The 13,830-nt window shown below is 37.9% G+C and overlaps 1 protein-coding gene and 1 non-coding gene across 2 annotated transcripts in view; one reads left to right on the plus strand and one right to left on the minus strand.

Moving 5' to 3' along the window:
* SKOR2 (SKI family transcriptional corepressor 2) overlaps positions 1-12,102 on the plus strand; it is a 34,500-nt gene extending 22,398 nt beyond the window's left edge. The window contains exons 6-7 of the mRNA XM_090285094.1: positions 3,486-3,553; positions 12,040-12,102. Of these exons, the coding sequence (XP_090141220.1) occupies positions 3,486-3,553; positions 12,040-12,102 (131 nt within the window). The remainder of the gene's footprint in view (positions 1-3,485; positions 3,554-12,039) is intronic.
* LOC150002588 (small nucleolar RNA SNORD64) lies at positions 29-93 on the minus strand. The gene has a single exon (XR_016512896.1). It is a non-coding gene; the product is annotated as a small nucleolar RNA SNORD64 (small nucleolar RNA).
* Positions 12,103-13,830: the final 1,728 nt, after the last annotated feature.

Consider the following 13,830-nt stretch of genomic DNA (forward strand, 5'->3'; position numbering starts at 1 on the left):
TTTTTTTTTTTTTTAATACACTTGGGCAGGACTTCAGAGTTCGGATTGAGCTTCACTTTGTTGGGCTCAGGAAACACAGCTCATCATAAGTCAAGCCAAGGTCTTCCCACACGAGCACACCTCGGTCTAACACGACTCCCTGCAGACTGCGCACTGCTACTGATGCAAAGGCCCCAGTCCATTTATATTTTTTTAATGAAAGCTCATTATATTCTCTCCTTATGTTTCTTTTGATGTGTTCATTTTCCTATTTATTTATATGAACTCTTTATATACTAAAACATTAATTCCTTGTCATGTTGTAAATATTCTTTTGTTTGAATGAATTACTTTTAAATTTTAACTATGGTGTTTTGTGTTTTGAGAGTTTTAATTTGTTTGTAGTTTATTGTCATATCAAAGTTTTACTTTTTTAAAATCAGCTATATTAATCTTCCCCACCCCAATCTTATAAAATCTTCACCTTTTTTTCCTAACACATTAGGGGCTTCATTTTTTTTTTCATTTTAAATTAAACAATTATATTCAGTGTGCCCTCATAAAGCAAGAGCATGAATTGAATAAGGCGTAGTCATCACCATTTCGCTCTGAATTGCCCTTATCCTCTTCTAGACTCCAAGGAGGGGCCTCAGCCTGGTCAGCTTCAGGTGGTCCCTCATTTCTCATTCATCCCAGTTTACCACCCTGGTTAGAGGCACCTCAGAACTCTGAAGGGATGTGGGAACCCAACCTCTGGAGGCTCAGAGCACAGGTGTCCCCTTCACAAAGGGAGACCTGATTGGGGTGCTTTGGGGTCTGGAAAACACACTGATCTTCCTGGGAGCATTTGGGCCTGGGTGCAGGGCCCATGGCACTGGAACCAGGGCAGTTTGTAGAATGCTGGTTCCCTGTTGCCCTGTGCCCAACCCGCAACAGCATCCTGAGGTGCTGGGGTGGGTGCCAGCCCCTTACCCAGCGCCTCACCCCGTGTTGCATCAGTGTAAGTCGAAGTCACCCACTCTCCCATGCCCAGTACAGGAAAGACAGAACTGGGTGCTTGGAGCCCAACCAGAGCAGTTTACCTTATCACAAAATCTTACAGCATGAGAGCCAGAAGGGACCTACAGAACACATTGTTCCACACCCTTATTTGTTCACATAAAGGCTTGAACCTCCACAGCAGGGTAATTACTGTCATAGCAGAACCAGGCCTTCAGGGGTACTTCAGAGCTCTCCCCACCCCTCACTCATTAACTAGCCCCTGCCATGTGCCAGGTACTGTGGTTGGCTTTGGAATTTTTTAAATGTCTAAATTTTTAAATGCCCTCCAAGAATTCACTGGCTAGCTGGGAGACAGATGTAAAACACTAATCATAGTATGTATTATGGATGCATTCATAGAGGCATGTACAGAGTACTGGAGGAGTACAGAAGAAGGATGGCTAATTCTCACAGGATGGGGCAGGAGAAGCAGAATTTCCTGGAAGCAATGACATTTAAGCTGGATTTTAAGAAAAGGAAACTGTTTTCTATATAAGGGCAAGACCACAGCAGTGGCAAACGCAACGAGGTGGAAGCGTGCGGAGAGTGGTTTGAAGGGAGATGGGCTACAGGAGGCCCTTGGCCACAGACACCTGGATTGCTGTCCCCCACTCCTCCTCCCACTTCCTTGTCTGGAATGCTGTTCCGCACATCTCTGCCCAAGCATTCCCTCCCTCTTAACGCTGAGGGAATGAGGGCTTCTTCCTTAACCACTGCGCTATCCCAAATACTTAGCTGTAAAACAGTAACTTCCACATCACATTCAGAGGTGAAAGTAGGAATTGGTTCTTTTTTTATAAAAACCTTATAAAAGGCTAAACTATGGGGACAATAAAAAGATCAATGGTTGCCAAAAGTGGGGTGGAGAAAAGGATTGAGCAGGCAGAGCACAGAGGATTTCAAGGCAGCAAAACTACTCTGTCTGATACTGCAATGCTGAGTCCATGTCATTACACATTTATCCAAACCCATAGACGGTACACCACCAAAAATGAACCCTCATGTAGACTCTGGACTTTGGATGATTCTGATGTATCAATGTAGAGTCATCCTTGATAACAAATATACCGCTCTGGGGACTGATATTGATAATTCAGGAGACAGTGCATGTGTGGGGGCAGGAGTATACAGGACATTTCTGTACATTGCTCTTCATTTTGTTGTGAACCCAAAACTGCTCTGTAAAAAGTCTTTAAAAATAATACTCTGGTTTCTCTTCAGATCATATAAATCTTTCGCCTTTTACTAAAAAGTGTCTTAAAATAAATAATGGATAGATGGATAGATATGTGTTTGGGGTTGGGGGAAGGAATTCAAATAGTATAGAAAGGTAGACATCAATAAAATAAAAAGAACAATGTTTTTAATGTCCAAGTACCCAGCATCACATGAGTAGTAAAGGATTTATTATCTTGAAATCAATGGAAAGCCATCACAGATTTTTAAGCAGGAGAATGAGAGGGATTTGGAGAAGGAGAGACTGTCAGCCAGATGGTCAGATGGCAAACTTGCTTTGGGAGGCAACAATCCCAAAGAGAGGATGTGAAGGAGGTAGAATGTACATGACTCACACACCAGTTGGCTGAAGAGGAGGGGAGAAGATGAGGACAGTGTTTCTGATTTCTTTAAACTGCTGACCTGACTATCCACCACAGATTCAACATGAAATGGTGTTAATTTCTCACTTAAAGCAGAAAGAGCTGGTTAGCCAAGGCCACACTTTTTAAAAGATCACATTTAGAAGATGCAATGACATGAGAGACACACTGGGAAGTGATTTCTTTCTATAAATGCAGTAAGAATGATTGATGTGTAGAATTGCAACGGTCATTTGCATAACAATACCTCTTAAACTAACGCCCTTCCCGCATAGAAGCAAAGTCTGTAAAACTGTAGCAGACCCAAGAAGGGCCATAAAATAAGGCTCATACAGGGAGAGAAAGCGTGCAGGCCCGAGCATGATGATCGCTCTTTTAGGAGTGAGGTGAGCTGCAGTGAACCCGGGCAGCCATCTAACAGGGCCCCCAATTGATCATCCAGAAGGCACTCCATGCACACAGGTTCACATTTCCTATAATATGAAGCTCACCCCCTCACTCTCTCTGGACTTCTGAAGTTAGGGAATGCTCTCAATACCTGTGACTTGTCAAGTGTGCAAAGGTCAGAAAACATGACTGCACCAGACATTCCTGAGAGTGATGATATGCAAGGGATTGCACTACATGGACTACTATGAGATATTGTGAAATATAAGATATAGACCTTACCTTCTCGGAGCTTAGTGTCTATTCTGATTAAATTATAGAGTCTTGAAAACATCCCTTCAAACAACTATGTTATTTATTTTTTTTTAAAGGCAAAGGGAAGGGTTTTCTAGGGGACTGTTAGTAATATTTTTACTAAATATGCTAGAAGTAGATATCGCACTTTAATTAATTTCTCTCTCTATTTCTGTCTCCTACTAGATAATTTTCAGGATCAGATGAAAAGGGAACTAGCCTACCGAGAAGAAATGGTGCAACAGTTACAAATTGTAAGATACATTTCTATTTAAAAATAAATGCAACTGGATGGGCTAGTTTCAAAATTGTTCATGTTTTTGCCCTGACAGCCTTTGGTCCACTTACTTCTCAGCTGGTTTAGATGCTAATTACCAGGAGATTTACAGGATAAACAGATGTGTCAGTACATTTCCTCAGAACATAACTACCTACCATGTGTTAATAGACAGATGTGTAAATTGTCTCTGTGGGCAAAGCAGAGGTACCTGCATCGTCTTCCACTGTGCAAGCTTCCACATGGTGCTGGGATGCACCAAAAACCCAGTGAAGGGCGATTGTCTTCCAGCTTCCCTCTCCTTTCACCACCCTGACCTGAGCCAGGCTCTCCATTGTCAAGAGAACTAAGTGTAAACACAATCAATTAAATTCACTTGAAGGATGATGAAAAGAAAAGAATTACTTCCAAACAAAGTGTGTTACTCTATCCTAATCACATCTGAACGTGGACACTAAGATCTATTCATACAGAAACAGGGAAACAGGAAGATGTCTGATAAATAAATGTACTGGGTTTTATTTTTGTTTTTCTGGATCTTGACCCTTATCCCCCTGCAGATACATGTGGTATTATTCACTGGTGCTTTTCAAGCAGTCTCCCCAGCTTCCTCCTTTTCATGAGTATGATGGGGAAATGATTTCTGCTCAGTATTTGTAAGATATTTTTAATCACCTGGATAAAGTCATACACTGGTCCTCAGTGTTACTCACAGCATGATTATTATCATTTGGGTTGCTAGGCATTTCTGAGCTGGGCTGTGTTATTCTTATACCATTAAGCATGTATCTTTGCATACCCACTTGTCTAAAAGGACAGGTACTATTTTACAAAGATGATTATTAATCTTTTCTTTCTGCATGGAAGAAACCATGTTTGCGTTAACGGAGATTGCTGAGGGTCATTTGGAAAGCAACCTTGGATTTCATGTTTCTCCCCATCCTGGACTCTGTTAAAAGTGCTGCTTGTCCCTTTTAACACCCCTGCTGAGGTTTTCCTTGATTTCAAGTGCTGGTTCACAGCTCTCAGTTCCGAAAACCACCTCAGCATAAAATGCCTCTTCAAGGGGATCTTTCTGCTTGTTCTGCTTTATTTTTTGTTTTAATTTTTTTTTTTTTTTTTTTTTTTTTTTTTTTTTGCACCTAAATTCACTGGGAGCAAAAGGATTTTCTTAATTGATGGACAATTAATCCCCCCAGGGGGAAAAATATACCTACTATTCCCAGCTTTTGACAATAAGAACTGGTAATTACTTACTGTGAATATATGTATTGTTTTCTTTGTCCAAAGGGAGAATTTAAATATAGAGTTGGAGGTAGAGGGATATAAAATTTTAAGACCTTACTGATTTTATTAAGGATATTGTTTTCAGACTCTTAAAACAAAAATTGTCACACATGCAACCCAAAATTTGTGATTTCAGGGTGGTGGTGAGTCTAACAAAATGGACATTAAGAAAAAAAATTAAGTATTTATTTCAGAGCCCCTTTGTAAAGCTCGTTATGTAACTTAAATGTCTTAAGTGTTTTTGACATTTGGTTTCTTTAGTAAAAGAAGAAGTGATATTGCACTCATGTCATACACAGGCAGTACTGATAGAAAAGAAAAGTCTCACGTCTTTTAAAATAGTTTGTACTTGGAAGCTAGAGATTGGCATTACTAAACATGTTTATTATTCTGTATTGAAAAATATTTTATCATACGTGTTTATTTACCTAGACAAGTGTTATTAATTTGCATTCCTCTAGATAGTAAATTACAGTACTTCTTGTTGCAAATTAAATTCTTTGGGGGAAGCTAGATTTTTCCCCCCACTAGCCCTGTAGGCATAAGTCCTGAAATCCACAAAGGTATATATCCAGGCTAACAACATAAAAATTGGTGCAATAGACATGATTTGTCCCTTCTGCTTCTTTCCTTTCTTTAGTGTCCCCTACCATAAGATAACAAGAGCTTCTTGCTGCCTCCAGCATCCAGCACCGCGTGGTAGCATCAAATAGCTCTCAGGAAACATTTGTTGAATGAATCGCTACCCGTGGATGCTCCTTGCCCCAACTCTGATATTCTCATACAACAGTCCTCTTAATTCTTTTCCAAATTTCCCTGGTTTGGTCCTAAGCTCCTTAAATGTGCTTTTGTGCTAAGTTACTACTGCCAAAATTACTAAAGCAAGGCATACTATTGAATTATAGGAAGCTTATGTATTACTGTACTGTTCTTATAACTTACAGGCACAAGCTTTAAGGTCTGCAAACTTGAGTTCAAGATTCATCCCCTATAGTTCATTAAGTGTCAGTTCTTCAACCAAAGGGACATGTTGTAAGGTCTTTCTAGTGCCCTGATAGGGATATAGTGAGGTGTAAGTGTGTGGTAAATATGAAATGCCCATGCAAGTCATAAAATGCTGTGCCAATATGAGTAATAGACTTTCTCAAAGTAATACTTTAATAGTGGAACTATTTAAGCCTTGGTGGTTAAAGGTATTTTTGTCCAAGAAGGACCTGTGTTCACTTTATGCTGTCTGCTTTAGAATTGAGGCAGCAGACTCAAGTTTACTTGAACAGAAATGTATCTAATTCCTTGTTCAGCTTGTTTCATTTACTAAAGTACCTGGGGGAAATGCCTTTAGAAAATTATATCTAAAGATTATCAAGAAGTTGTTAGGTATCGTAATTATCGACTTCCTCAATATTTTTAGTTGAGTGATCTAATTCATCTGTAAATATGATTACCTACTTTGCTCCCTGAGAACCCAACAATCCACTAAAAATTATTTTATTATTTTATATTTAAAGTTTACAGAACATATATTACAGAATAGTCATTTGCCTACAGAATAGACATTTTTTTCCTTTAGATGGAATAAAAACCCATTCTATCCTGCAATAATGGAGAATGAAATATATTGAAATTATCATATTTTGTAATGATTCCCATAGACCCACAATGCATTTATATGCTGTTACAGTGTTCTTATTCAAAAGATTATATAGAAACATCTTGGGTATCATTGCTATAGAAAGAAAACTTATGAATTTCTTTGGCTCCTGCATTTTTAGATTCTCTGCTGACTGTAATTTCTGCATATCTGCTTCCTTTTCCAGTTTTTTAAACACAAAGTTATGATGGCTGTAGAGTCAAATGATTGACTCCCTTTGTGCATTTATCCCAATGTCAGATTTAAAGTATATGTCTATTTGACATTTATACATGACTACAAGCCAACTAAAAATAACTCAAAATTAGAGTTCTATTGTACTTAGCACAGTTTGTGTTAAAGTCCCCCACACCTATCCTACATTTTTAAATGCTAAAAATGTTTCATTACTAAACCAGATCTATTTATACAAGCAAAGAAATATAGTCCTCTTACTATGAACCAAAGACAAAAGTCACAGAATTTAGCAAATTCATGAAGATGTTACTGTTTACTATAATATAAAGATACAGATTACTCATTCACAAATGGATTGTGATTTTATGAAAAATGTATTCCACTCTTAAAAACAAAATTATTCAGCCCTTAGGATTAAGAAGAAGGTGAAGAAACTTCATAAACACACACCCTGTTATATGTCAAATATATTTTTTAAAAGGTGAAGATATTTTACTCTGTATAGCCTTTTGAGTATGTTTTTTCCAAGAACTGGCATATAATATGATTTACAATATGAACTGAAACTTTTATAGTATGATGCCTTAATAACATTTTTTTCATTGCTATTTGGCAACAATTCTTTAAATCAAGTGCATTTATGTACAATAGGAGCTACCACTGTCAGTTTATTGAAGACATGTTCTTTTTTAGTCATAGTTCTTAGAGGACATGCTGCAACAGACAGCACATGATAAATAGCTAGACCCAGATTCACAGCCTTTGAACTTGATCGCTATCAAGAGGCACGCAGATGGAGTGAATGTACTAGTCTTGAAGTGCCCTCTGCTGTTTTTCCAGAATGCTGCAGTCACGCACAGCAGGGAAAGGGTCTCAAAGTTCTCCATTAAAAGCCTCAAGTAAACATACCACAATATTTTTTCTTTTATCCATTCATCAGCTGAGGGGCACTTGAGCTGCTTCCAAGTCTTGGCTATGGTAAATGAATATAGGGGTGCATATATTCTTTTGAATTAGTGTTTCGGGTTTCTTCGGCTATATTCCCAGAAGTGGGATTGCTGCGTCATAAGGCGGGCCCGTTTTTAATTTTTTGAGGTAACTCCATACTGCTTTCCGCAGTGGCTGCTCCATTCTGCATTCCCACCAGCAGTGCTCGAGGGTTCCGGTTTCTCCACATCCTCGCCAGCACTTGTTGTTTGTTGATTTATGACGACAGCCATTCTGACAGGTGGAGGGTGACCTGGAGAGTATCATGCTAAGTAAAATGAGCCAGTCAGAGAAAGATAAATACCTTATGATTTCACCTGTATGTGGAATCTAATGAACAAAATAAACTAACAAAAGAGAGACAGAGTTATCAATACAGACACCAACAGACTGACAGCTGTCAGAGGGTAGAGGAGTTGAGAAACTGGGTAAAGGTGAAGGATTAAGAAAGAAAAAAAACCCATAGACTGACAATAGTATGGTGATTACCAGAAGGAAAGGTGGGTGGGGGAGACGGAAGAGGGTAAAGAGGGGATAAATGGTGACGGATGAAGACTTGACTTGGGGTGGTGAACGCACAATACAAAATACACCTGATGTATTACAGGAGTGATTTTCAACCAGTGTGACACAAGAATTTTTAAAACATGTGATACCTGACTGTTTGGTCAGGAACACTGACCTCTTTTCCCTTAGACTGTCAAATTTAAAAATAACAACAGCCACCACCACAATAGCTGTCCAGTGTGAAAAATCAAAATTATACCTACTTTATTTGTCAGTTTGGCAAACATACATGCTTTTGGTGTCCCACAGAATTTTAGTCACTAGTTTATGTGTGCCATGAGGCGAAAAAGGTTGAAAATCACTGTGTTATGGAATTGCACACCTGGAACCCATATATTTTATTAACCAACATCACCTCCATCAATTCAATAAAAATAAAAAAATTTTAAAAACCTCAAGTAAAACAATGTTTTATCAATAGATTTTGCACTAATGTTTCATTCATGTGGACTTGTAAAAAAGCAGTTTACAAATGCCTGACAGTGGGAGCACGATGCTTCTGTGCAGGGAAAGGAAGGATAGGTCTCTGTCATTGCTGGAGGAACTCTCCCTCTCTGGCATGGGTGTTTTTCCTTGGAGACGCCAGTGTTCATTAGGATGGGAATGGCCCAGATTTCTATTGTCTCAACTTACAGAATTTTTAAAATATGTTTTACATCTTTTAAAAGTAGGTAGAATAGTTACGTTTTTGCACTCTATTTTTAGAAAAAGACCTCTGTGCCACTAGAGAATTTTGGTTTTGTGGACATGATGTGAGTCTGAGCTTCCGTGCAGTCTGCCTTAAGATTCTCCAGCAGTAGACAGACGTGGGTTACCATGGGACTTTTTCCAATTATTGATCTATTGCTATGCATCTTAGCAATGCAGTTACCTGTCCTGTAGTTCTATTGCCTTTTCTCATCTTCCTACTTTCAAGATGTTGATTCACCTGAATGTCTGAGCTCAGGCTAATTCTCTCTTGGCACAAACTAGGAAGTTATTATTTTTGGTAACACCACAATACTTTTGACAGACTAGAATCAATTTGGGTATTTTAGAAGTTACATAATAATGTTAAGGTTTGTTTTTTGTTTGTTTGTTTGTCCATGCAAGTCTTGGTGATTTTTAAGCTGGTCAAAATGAAAAGAAAGCTTTTGTAAGTTCTATTATAGGAACTTTATGTGGAATAATTAGCTTAAGTGGAGTTTCTAAGATCCTGAGCTCTCATGCTGGGGAATATTGGTTAACATCTCTATAAATCCAATATTACATTCCATGGAATCTTAAATTTTGTCAATTATAAGAGGCAATGTTACTTGATGGATCACAGGAAAAGAAGATTCCAACTGTTGTTCTAAGACCCCATTAATTGTAATACCCAATTTCAGAGATATTAAAATGTGAGAGGGAACAGCACGTGCTAGAATCTATGAAATAAGGTAGCTCTCATTACAATTGGGCTATGTTCTAATATATTGTTTATTTATCATTCATGATTTAGGACTTATAATTAAAAATACATGACTTTGAGATTGTAGTCTTTGCTTTTTGTCTGGCTTTTATTTCATATTGTTTTGTTTTGTTTTTAATTATTTATTTGTTTGTTTGTTTTGTTTTATTTTTAGAGAGAGGGGAAAGGAGAAAGAGAGGGAGAGAAACATCACTGTGTGGTTGCCTCTCACTCATGCCCCCAACTGGGGACCTGACATGCAACCTAGTCATGTGCCCTGACTGGGAATCGAACCAGCGACACTTGTCTCACAGACCGACGCTCAATCCACTGAGCCACAGCAACCAGGGCTATTTCATATTGTTTTAACGAAGGAAAGGCAATAGTCAATGTTTGAGTGGGAAAAATTCTTGACACAGGTTTAAATTCCAGTCTGGAGATTTGGGATCAAACATGCTCACTTGGAAATGCATCCCTTCACCCACCCCCCACCCAGTTCTTTTTTTCCTTCTCAGCTTCCCATCTTAATGAAATGCTGCATTGTTGTTTCAGAAAAAAAAGAGGAAGGAAGGAAGGAAGGAAGGAAGGAAGGAAGGAAGGAAGGAAGGAAGGAAGGAAGGAGAAAGACATTCTGATTTAGAGCTGGAAGCAGACCCCTTCAGGCAGTTTTCTTTAGGTTAGGATTAGTGGCTTACTGACTTTGATGAGCTAGCCCATGATGATGTTGGCTTACCTATACAAAAAAGTGCCTGGCACAGAGCAGACACTTACTAAATATTTAATGGCATTTAATCTTGATGTTGAGGACTCTTTCTAAATGTAAGAGTGGCACAAATGCATTCTACTAGGTAACTCCTTTCACCCCAAAGTTTGTATCATTTCTACTTGTCATCCTAAATAACAGAATTCCTTTCAAGTCTCTGTTATATCATGCATCTAAAGAGAGAAGTGACCCATGTGTCCTGGCATATTGCAGCATGAACCATAATGGAAAATTAAGATTAGTGTATCTGTGTTAATAGCAGGTATAGCATGACCTAGAGTGAAAAGAAGAGGTAACTAGAGTAGGTCCCCATGTAACTGTTCTTGTCATAGTTATCTAGCTGATCTCAGCTCACATCCTAAAATATGAGATTAGGACACTGAACTTTTTATGGTACTATATGAATCATTAATTTCAATGCTGCTATCCATGCCTTTTATCAGCTATACACCTATCAGATACATTTGTGTTATGGTTGCATTTAAAAACAGTGAGATGGTTATTTTAATCTTGTCCCTTGTTTTCCATTTTAAAAAACTGTTTGATTCAGTTGACAGGTTATTACAGCAAAATAGTTCAGCTCATCTTAGTCACTAGTGTCATTTTAGATTTGTAGTTCCTTCTATTAATAAAGGTTCTTGTTTATGGACTGGTAGATCAGGAGAGCAAGACATAAATATGCTGGGAATGAGGGGAATGTATATAACAATATTCAAAAACATTGCCTTATTGAATGACAATAATTTTGTTTCCCTCATTCCTTTTACATAACAGCCGTATTTTATGTTACAGCCTAGAAGGCTGAATAGTTATTTCTTTAAATGTAAAATAGATTTGAATGTTTAGAGTTCTGCATTAAGCTTTGTAATGATGAAGGTAAGTAACATAATGATAGAGTACCTTAACTGGGGTTAGTGCAGAGGCAAATCTAAATAATGTATGTCGTCCAATTTCAACCATTCGAATTTTCTAATGAAAAGTAGCATATCAAATGTGGTAGGCTTTCATTCAATGCCCCAGTAGTGAAAAGTACTTTCAAGTTTATCCAGGTAGAATTCTCAAGGGTCATATTGTCCATTCAGTGCAATTATTTCTGATGCTTCTTAGTAGTTATTGGGTAACCAGAGTAATAGTTTGTGTTTAGTTAGTTAATCTCATTTGTGATTTATAATGATAGCATATTTTATCACTCTGATTAAGTGAAAGATTACATTGAACTACTTTGTAATCACATTCTTTTTTTGTGACCTTGGACATACATGATAACACCATAACTTAGTTTTTGTACCTAAATGAAAAATAAGAGCACCATATTATTAAACACAAAATTTTGAAAACTTTAAGTGAAATGTTATATAGTAACCTCAGAGACTAGCTATAGCAACAATCTGGGGTGATCACCTCTTCTGTCCTTGACATGCTTTTTAATAGCCTTAGGAATATTATATCCAAGAAGTCCATACAGCCGAGAAAATGGAGACCCTTTTTCCTCAGGGAGGATCTGTTGGTATTCAAATTGTTAGGCATGATAAAAGGTTACCGTTACACATCTGTCTCCAAATTTAGCTTACCTGGAGTGTTTTGCTTGTGTTTATCTTCCAGATCCCCTATGCAGCAAGCTTGATCAGGAAAGAAAAGCTTGGTGCCCATCTCAGCAAAAGCTAAAAGGTGAGTTCACCAGAGAAAAGAGATTTCCCTGAATTATAATTGCTTGGCCATGTTCTTTATTGATGTATCTGAAATAGCCCAACAGACTGGTAAAGCTGTACTCTGTGTTTAAGCCAGTACACTGATGAACTTTATTATAGCTGTACATAGGCCTTCCTTAACGAACAGCAGTGCGGGCCTTATAAACTCTATGGAAAATTTCTAAAACTAAGAAATTCTCCATTCAGTCTGCAGGAATGATCTTCATTCTGTTTCTAGGTTTTAGCTCTTTCAGTTCTCCCTGACCCCCTAATTGCTGCTCCTCTGAAGGAAACAGAAGTGTCACTGGTCATGCTTACTGTGTTTCATCTTCTCAGGCTCGCTTTTGCTTCCAAAAAGTCTTCCTGAAATCTGACTTGGAATGAGTTACTGATAGATGGTGATATGAACAATTAGAGGCCCAATAGACCTTTGAAGGCTTCTGCTTTAGCAGTAGTACTTTATTCTTTCCCGAAACCAATAACAGTTTCTCTACAACTGAAGCCAGGTTCAAGGTCACATCCTTTGCAACAATTTAAAAGACAACTACTCTGGACTCCTAAGGAAAAGAAGACAGTGAAAATTCAATGACTGTATTCAGAACATAACTAAGCATTTCAAAAGCAACTTTTTGATTATATGGAAAAAGACATATGATTATTAGAATTGAAGGAATGCAAAAACTAGGATTTTGTTGTTCCTATAACAATATGTTAGGATGACTTAACAACTGGAATTGCCAAATCAGGATAAAGTTCAAATGTCAGAGGTAGCATTTGTAAATGTGCATGGCCAGCTAGGATTGTGATCATTTATCAGTTTGACCATTCCCATCAGAATGAATCTTCCCACTTCTTCCCTCTGGAACATATTTTCAACTCAATGGAATTTATTGACAAAAAGGATTCTGTACAATATAGGCTCATAGTTCCTTTTCTTTCCTTCATGCCTCTCTTCTGCATATCAAATGCCTCCTCTACCATGTGCAAGTGACAATCCTACTTCTTGCCATCATCTGTATTAGTAATAACCTTTAATATTTGTCTTAAATCATGATGATTATGTCATATATCATTAGGAGCTAAAAACTCATTTCAAGATATACTCTCACTCATATGCTTTCTCTTAATTTTAGACACAGGGAACTGAAGTACAGAGAAGAGAGATATGATGTTTTGTGTCTGTGTTGCAAAGCCAGGAAGAAATTCTAGGGTTCCTGACTTTAGATCCAATGTCTACTTTCTTCTAATGCATGCATTTCCTGTCTTCTGTGAGCAGATGTTTCTGCAACAGAGATGGTCAAATAATAAGTTATTTTGTTTTCATTTCCATGAAGCATTCGCAAATGGGCCTTTGAGTTTGGCTCCGTTCTATAGATTCAAGTTTTTTTTTTTTTTATAAATGTAATTGACTTTTTAAAAATCCACACTCAAGGATGTGTTTTTTAATTGATTTGAGAGAGAGAAATATCAATGTGAGAAACACCCATCAGTTGCCTCTTGTACACACCCTAACCGGGGATTGAACCTGCAACCTAGGCATGTGCCCTGACCAGAACCAAACCCACAACCTTTTGGTATACAAGATAATGCTGCAACCAAATGAGCGACCCAGCCAGCACCAAGTATTTTTCTTAAGTCTGAAATTGACTTCAAGCAATTTCTCATTATAGTAGACAGGTTTGCACCAGTGGTGTGAAATGAGTAA

Source organism: Furipterus horrens, unplaced genomic scaffold (assembly GCF_987537825.1).
Source record: "Furipterus horrens unplaced genomic scaffold, mFurHor1.1.pri manual_scaffold_8, whole genome shotgun sequence".
Lineage (NCBI taxonomy): Eukaryota > Metazoa > Chordata > Mammalia > Chiroptera > Furipteridae > Furipterus > Furipterus horrens.